The sequence below is a fragment of the Muscardinus avellanarius genome (genome assembly GCF_963383645.1).
Source record: "Muscardinus avellanarius genome assembly, chromosome: 4".
Lineage (NCBI taxonomy): Eukaryota > Metazoa > Chordata > Mammalia > Rodentia > Gliridae > Muscardinus > Muscardinus avellanarius.
In genome coordinates, this window is record NC_137789.1 from 102551642 (window position 1) to 102559159 (window position 7518).

The window sequence follows — 7518 nt, forward strand, 5'->3', positions numbered from 1 at the left end:
GGGTACATCCAATGATTATTGGATGCCAGTATCTCACCTTGAATCTTAGGGGATAGTTTCTATTGCCTCAAGGTGATAGTCTTGGATGGAATCAGCCAAGAACCTTCTCCCTGGCCCCTGCATCTCCCTGGATTCCAGCCTGAAGGTAGCATCCCTGAGGCCCATCTGTCTGTTTGCCTTGCAGGCATCACCTGTGATGTGGGCCCCTTAGTTCAAGAACTTCTGGAATCTCCTCATGTCCACCATGAATACCTCTCACTTCCTGGCCTCACTTTCCCCAGGATCCTCACAGGGTGAAAACAGGAGCAAATCCAGAGGCATCCTGTACAACCTTTCTGACCCCTGCCAGGATTCCATGGACCTAATGTCCATCATCATCACCTCCTACAGCATCGAGACCATTGTGGGCGTCCTGGGCAACCTGTGCCTGATATGCGTGACCATGAAGCAGAAGGAGAAGACCAATGTCACCAACCTGCTCATTGCCAATCTGGCCTTCTCTGACTTCCTCATGTGCCTCATCTGCCAGCCACTGACAGTCATCTACACCATCATGGACTACTGGATCTTTGGTGAGGCCCTGTGCAAGATGTCAGCCTTCATCCAGTGTATGTCGGTGACTGTCTCCATCCTCTCGCTTGTCCTTGTGGCCCTGGAGAGGCATCAACTCATCATTAACCCAACGGGCTGGAAGCCCAGCATCTCCCAGGCCTACCTGGGGATTGTGGTCACCTGGTTTATTGCCTGCTTCCTCTCCCTGCCCTTCCTGGCCAATAGTATCCTGAAGAACATCTTTCACAAGAATCACTCCCAGGCTTGGGAGTTTCTGGCAGACAAGGTGGTCTGTACTGAATCCTGGCCCCTGGACCACCACCACACCATCTACACCACCTTCTTGCTGCTCTTCCAGTACTGCATCCCTCTGGGCTTTATCTTGATCTGCTATGTGCGTATCTATCAGCGCCTGCGGAGGCAGGGCCGTGTGTTCTGCAAGGGCACCTACAGCTCACGGGCTGGGCAGATGAAGAGGATCAACAGGATGCTGGTGGCGATGGTGGCTGCCTTCGCACTGCTCTGGCTGCCCCTGCACGTCTTCAACAGCCTGGAGGACTGGCACCACGAGGTCATCCCTGTCTGCCATGGCAACCTCATCTTTCTTCTGTGCCACCTGCTTGCCATGGCCTCCACCTGTGTCAACCCTTTCATTTACGGCTTTCTCAATACCAACTTCAAGAAGGAGGTCAAGGCCCTGGTGCTGACCTGCCAACAGAACCCACCCCCAGAGGAGTCGGAGCATCTGCCCCTGTCCACGGTGCACACAGAAGTCTCCAAAGGGTCTCTGAGGCTAAGTGGCAGGTCCAACCCCATTTAGCCACGAGGTCTAGGGCTTTTCCCTGTCATGTTCCTTGTGAGGCCTTTTCATTTTGCCAAGTGGGTATGTTGTAGGCTGGGGGTGGCACCCCATGGAGCCTGGCAAAAGCCTGTTTTGCAAACTTTGCATCGTGAAGAGGGATGATTTATGAATTCAGATGGTTTAGCTATTTGTTTCTGGGAGAATTCTTAGTCCAGATTCTGTGGGTCCCAGTGGACTTTGCAGCTTGAGCTGTAGGACGACAGAGCCGGAGATAACATGCAGGGTTCATTCCGGTGACTTTCCAGATGTCCAGCCTAGGAAACCAGGGAATTTGTTCCCATTGTAAAACCTTGAGGCCACTATGGGGTGGGCAAAAGAGCACTTGAAGACAGAGCCCTGGACCTTAGTCAACCCTTGCCCTCTGTGGGAGATAATGTGTGAGATATGCTTCATAAGTTATAAGAAGTCTGTAGACGCAGAGCAGTATGGTTACTGTTGTACCATTGGCACATGCAGACAAAGAAAATGGACCTGGGCAGTCTTGGGTCCTTACAGCCCACTGCAGGAGAAATTCAGCAATTCATGTCCTGCTCCCTCCTTTTTCTCCTTTACTGCACCTGCCACCTTACATGGACATCATCCTGCACGTGTTTCTCCTCAGTGAGACGACAAATACCTTGAGAGTGACAGCTCTATTGGTGTTGAGCTCATGTCCTCTATGCCTACGACAGGCTCGGGCAGAAGGAGAGAGCTCCAGGGAAGTTTCCCATTGTCGACTAATGGCAAAGGTGCCACCTGCTGCTGAGTGTTAGGTCAAGGACAAGTGCCCTGTGCTGTGGTCCAGCATGGGGAGACATCAGGGCTAAGGCTGCTGCTCTCAAAGCCTCTCGCTTGCTCTTCTTGCCTCCCAGGTCCTCCCTCAACAAGTCAGAGACTCTGCAGCCCTTCCCAGTGCCGAGCCACTTCAGGGACCTATGGTACAGGCTGTGACCATGGCCTCCTTCATCCACAGCCTGACCACTAGCTGATTTTCACTAGGTGACATGATGAGTTTCTTCCAAAGCTTTCCTAAGATATTGGGCTTCCCAGCCTTCAGCTGGAGCATGTGTGCTGAAAGTCTGGCTTAACAAAGCACTGGCTGACAGAGAAGGGAAAATGAAGTGAGTGCGACTATCTCACCCATGGGCGCTAAAGGCCAGTGCCCTGGATCCTGAACCGGCTCCAAGGCTCCATGTGGGGGTGGATCAGACATATTGTCCTTGCAGAAAAGAACACATCAAGGTTGCTCTTGGGCCATCTTGAATGAGATGTTCCAGCCTGGTTCTGCTTGTTTAAACCTGCCCTCTAATGGAGTGGATGGTGTGGGCTACACTGTGGTCCCTGGTGGCATGGCCCTGGTCCCTGGAGGCTGGGGCCTTACTTCGTGGCTGCCAGCATTGGCTCCACACAGGGAATCTGGCAGAGGGTCAGGTGATAGCAGACTGAACAGCCCCATCCAATGATCTGTCTGACCTTGGCCCCTGACCAAAGGCCTGTACAGCTGACATCAGGAACAAGTGCTCTCTGAGCCAGCTGTTCCCTGCTGGAGCCTTTGGTCTTATCTCAGCTTTCAACCATCTCTCCCATTCAGTTTCTTTGTTCACTTTCATCATGAACTTTGAGGTGATTTCTTGAGCTGCCTTTCTTGGACTCTTGCTTATCTTCTGGTGCCATCTACTACTTACTGTTCCAGGTGACCACTGATCTGGGACCCCATTTGGCAAGATGTCATTGTTCAAACTCTCCAAAGGATTGGGGGCCTCAGGCCCCTCCAGATCTCATGCAAGTACTTGGAGTTTGCTTCTCATTATCAACCTCAACAGTGCCAAGATGCTTGGGGACAAAGATGCTTTAGGGTGCTGGCATGCTTGAGAATAGGGAGACCAGGCTGTATATCTGGTGAAGCTACTTGATGTTAGGAATTGGGGTGGTGAGTGCCAGCCTCACTGTGCATCTTCTGTGCTCCTCTCCTCCTTTTTAGGTTGGCACAGTCCACCCGGATGACTGTTTCTTGTTTCTGGTTCCTTATGACCCTGGAGATTGCTTGGTCATTGGCATCTTAGGAACTTACTACCCAAAGTATGGTCAGAAATCCAGCATCCTTAGCATTACCCAGAGGCTATTAGAGAGGCAGAATCCTTGTTGTCAAGGCCGGGCGTGGTGGCGCACGCTTGTCATCCTCACGCTTGGGAGGCAGAGACAGGAGGATTGCGCAGGTTCGAAGCCAGCTGCGCGCACTGGCTTAGGAGACCCTGTTTCCAAATAAAAATGTAAAAATAGGTCTGGGAGTGTAGCCCAGAGGTAGAAGGGCTTCCAGGAACCCCAGTACCACCAAAAAAAAAAAAAAAAAAAGAATCCTTGTTGTCACCCCAGATGTACTGAATCAGAATTCACATTTATCAAGATCTTCAGGCAAATTGCATACACACTAAAGTTGAGCAGCTCTGCTCTAGAAGCCTAGGGTTACTGGTCAAGCACCTGAAACACCCTGGAATTGGTAGCAGAGCTGTGGAATTTTTGTTCTAGACACATATCTTTAAATTTATTTTAGCAAAGGTGCATGTTTTCGGTTTTGGTTATTTGTCTCATATCTGGCTGCAGGTGAACATATTTCTTGTGAAGCCTTTTTCATTCCTTCAATACTTGCCAGATATTCTATTTTTTGCATATTCACACTCACATGTCACATACCCTTTTGCATTCTGTTCTACTTTACCTTAAACTGTATCATTTACAGTTTTCCATCTTCTGGATATAATGTTGATAGCTGCTTGAGAGTGTAGAAGAGCTTAGCATTTTAGAAACTGCAGCAATGAAAGTTTGTACTTCCCCTATCTCTCTTCAGCTCCTAGAAGTGCTAGAAATTGACCTTTGCCAATTCCAGTGGGAAGTACCCTTCTTACTGAGAACACCATGGCTGGATTGTAGACTCACATCCACAAACATGGCCTGCGAGCCCTCAGAGTATACAAATTTAATGAGTCCTGGCTGTGAGAGCTTAAAGCTGCCAACACTGATTCTTCCTTTTTTAAGAAATGATGTTGACTTGTCTCTTTCCATTATAAAAATAGTCATATTCATCTTTAAAAATATGCAATAGATAAAAATGCAGTAGGGAGAAAAGGAAAATTGGCAGTAGTTCCACCATTCAGAGATAATAACTGTTTCCACTTGGGGAGCTATACTTTTTAGTTTGTATATAATTATATATGTATATGTGTTTTTTAAAATATGGAGCCCGGCGTGGTGGCGCGCGCTTGTAATCCCCACACCTGGGAGGCGGAGACAGGAGGATCGCGCTGGTTTGAAGCCAGTCTTGCTGGCTTAAGAGACCCTGTTTCCAATTTTAAAAATATATAAAATGGGTCTGGGAGTGTAGCTCGGAGGTAGAAGGGTTTCCAGGAACCCCAGTTCCACTAAAAAAATATGGAAATATGGTTGAGATCATACTGTGTGTATATCAGTACACACCCATATGTAATATTTCATGATCATTTTATGTCTTTTTTGCTTCATCTTCTAAGAATTTCTGTTCGTTCATTTATTAAACAACATGTCAGATGCCACTTTTGCTAATGGGGACACAGCAGTAAATAGAAGACATTTTCCCTGTTCTATGAAGCTTATAAGTCACTAACTAGATATGTCTTATGTCTTTGATCAGCATCTATCGTGGCAGCTTGAGGGATTTCTGGACCTACTGCATATACTCTCTCTATGAACACCTACGTTGAGAACATTTTTTTTTTTTACACATTTTGAATGATTTCTCTAGAAGAGATTTCCAGAAGTAGAATTTTTTTTTCTTTTATGGTACTGGGGATTGAGCCCAGGGACATTCCACTTCTGAGCTATACTCCGAGCCCAATTTTATCTTTTTTTTTTTTGTTTTTGAAACAGGGTCTTGCTAGTTTGTAGAGAATCTTGCTACTTGCTTACTTTGAGGCCATCCTCAAAACTATGATCCTTTTGTCTCAGCCTCCCAAATACTGAGATTACAGGGGTGTGCCACTATGCCCGGCTTCCAGAAGTAGGATTAATGAGCTAAAGTCCATAGACATTTTTTAAAAACTCTTGATTTCCAAAGAGGCTGGAATGATTTGCATCCCTGACTGGTATCTGTTTCATCATACCCTAGCCACTCTTGAGGATTTACCCCTAATACAAAGACTTCAGCCTGGATTACTTGGACTAGAGGGTGTCACATCATTTGTCTCCAGGTTCCGTCAAGCACCATGGGCACTGACTTTCCAAAGGCCAGCTCACATCCCTCTGTAAAACCTTTGCAGGCTCCACCTGGCCTTTGGATTGCAGGACTGTATAATTAATCATCTAAATGCACACTTGAGCATAAAAGGGACATGATTAATAATCACTCCGGGACAACTGGAAAAATTCCACCCCAAGAAACTGGAATGTGAGGTTGTCCTACTATAGAAACCCCAGGCCTTTAACATAGCTTGAACTCGATAACCTTATCTATCTGGCTCTTGTTCACCTTTCCAGTCTTTTGTATCTTGACTGTATCACCTGGTCTAATCGCAGTGGACCTATAGTTCCCCAGCATTCCTGGGCTCCTGCATGTTCTACCTCCTGCTCTCACCCCATTTCTATCCCCACCAGTCTGTAATGCATCCAGGTAGGTCCAGCTCCTACCTTCCTTCAAAACACAGTAAGATAATTGGTCCTAGGGATGGACACGGAATGATATGCTGAACATTTGATCATGCTATAGGTTTGAGTAAACAGACTCACCACTCCCACAAGACTCTGTTAATATTAAAGAAACTTATTTAGTCTGATAAGAAGTTTTTTTTTTTTTTCAGTCCTGGGTATGGAACCCAGGGGCATTCTACCTCTGAGATACACCCTCAGTCCTATTTTTTATTCTTTATTTTGAAACAAGATTTCACTAAGTTGCAGAGGGCCTCACTAAATAGCTGAGGCTGATTTTGGACTTGCAATCCTCCTGTCTCAGCCTCCCAAATACTGGTATTACAGGTGTGCGCTACCATGCTCAGCTTGAAAAGAGTTTTATAACAATGAGTTTCAGACTTTCCATGAATCTGTGTAAGATCAAAGGGGAACCTGGATTCCCATGGATCCTAAAGGACCCCTCCAGGTGAGCTGCCCTTCACCTGTGTGGCACAGCTTTGAGTAAGGTGCTTCAGAGTGTGGTTGGGTAACCATGGCCATGCAGTTTCTCATTATTTAAACGTCACCACTAGTTTATCGGTGTAGTTGGGCACCAGTTCAGTGTTCTCCTAAAATACACATCCTTTCATTCATAAAGCTCTGAGTGGGGCATTTGATTAGCCATTCTTCTGACTGCCTAGGAAACCAGACTGAAATAGGGCACGAATTCAGAACAAAGAACTCCAGCTCACTGGGGGAAACTCTGAGATAGCCATATCTCCCTCGCCAGGTAGTGAACTTTGGATGGCCAGCCACCCGTGCCCCCTTGTAAATGTCATTCATACCCCCTTCTGTGTTTTATGGGGGTGGTAGATCTACACAGGCTTTCCAGACAACAAGGAAAGTACCCCTTGTTTTATGGGCTGACGACCTCTACAACCCACATACCTTTGGCAGGAAGAAGACTTGTGTTTTAACTGTTCCCGGCAGGTGTTAGCTGTTCCCCAGGTTCCTAGACACTGTCAGGGCATGCTGCTACATGGCATGGGGGCTAAGTCATGATGGAGGAAACCCCAGGATTCCTCATGGCAGTATTTAACTATTCAGAGGCAATGGTCTACTCCACCTTTTCTCAGTTTGTAGCTTGAAAAAAAAAAACACAGAATAAGGAAAAAGAAGGTTTATAGAAGAAGATCTGGACAACCTTCATAGGGAGTTAGACTTCCCAACCCTTCATTATCCCATCCACTTCCTGGCCTCTTGCCTGTCTAGCACACTCCATTCTGCCAGTTTGGTTCTTGAACCTCCAGGCACTGGACTCATGGCCCATTTTTTTCATTTCTCTGGAAGAATAAACTATAGACAATATTTTTTTTCATAATTAAAATTTGTTCCTTTTCCTGAACTAACATTTAAGGCTTTCTGATGGGTTTGCCACTCCACTTTAGGGTCACAAAATTACTGCTCAGTCTCACCTCCCAGCGGGTTTT

At 46.7% G+C, this 7518-nt stretch overlaps 1 protein-coding gene across 1 annotated transcript; it reads left to right on the plus strand.

Annotated features, from left to right (window-relative positions):
• Window positions 1-226: 226 nt before the first annotated feature.
• On the plus strand, window positions 227-1372 carry NPY4R2 (neuropeptide Y receptor Y4-2; the record flags this gene model as incomplete). Its single annotated transcript, XM_080695363.1, has 1 exon — window positions 227-1372. Exon 1 carries the CDS (start codon window positions 236-238, stop codon window positions 1370-1372), a length of 1137 nt encoding a protein of 378 aa, XP_080551489.1. The 5' UTR covers window positions 227-235.
• Window positions 1373-7518: the final 6146 nt, after the last annotated feature.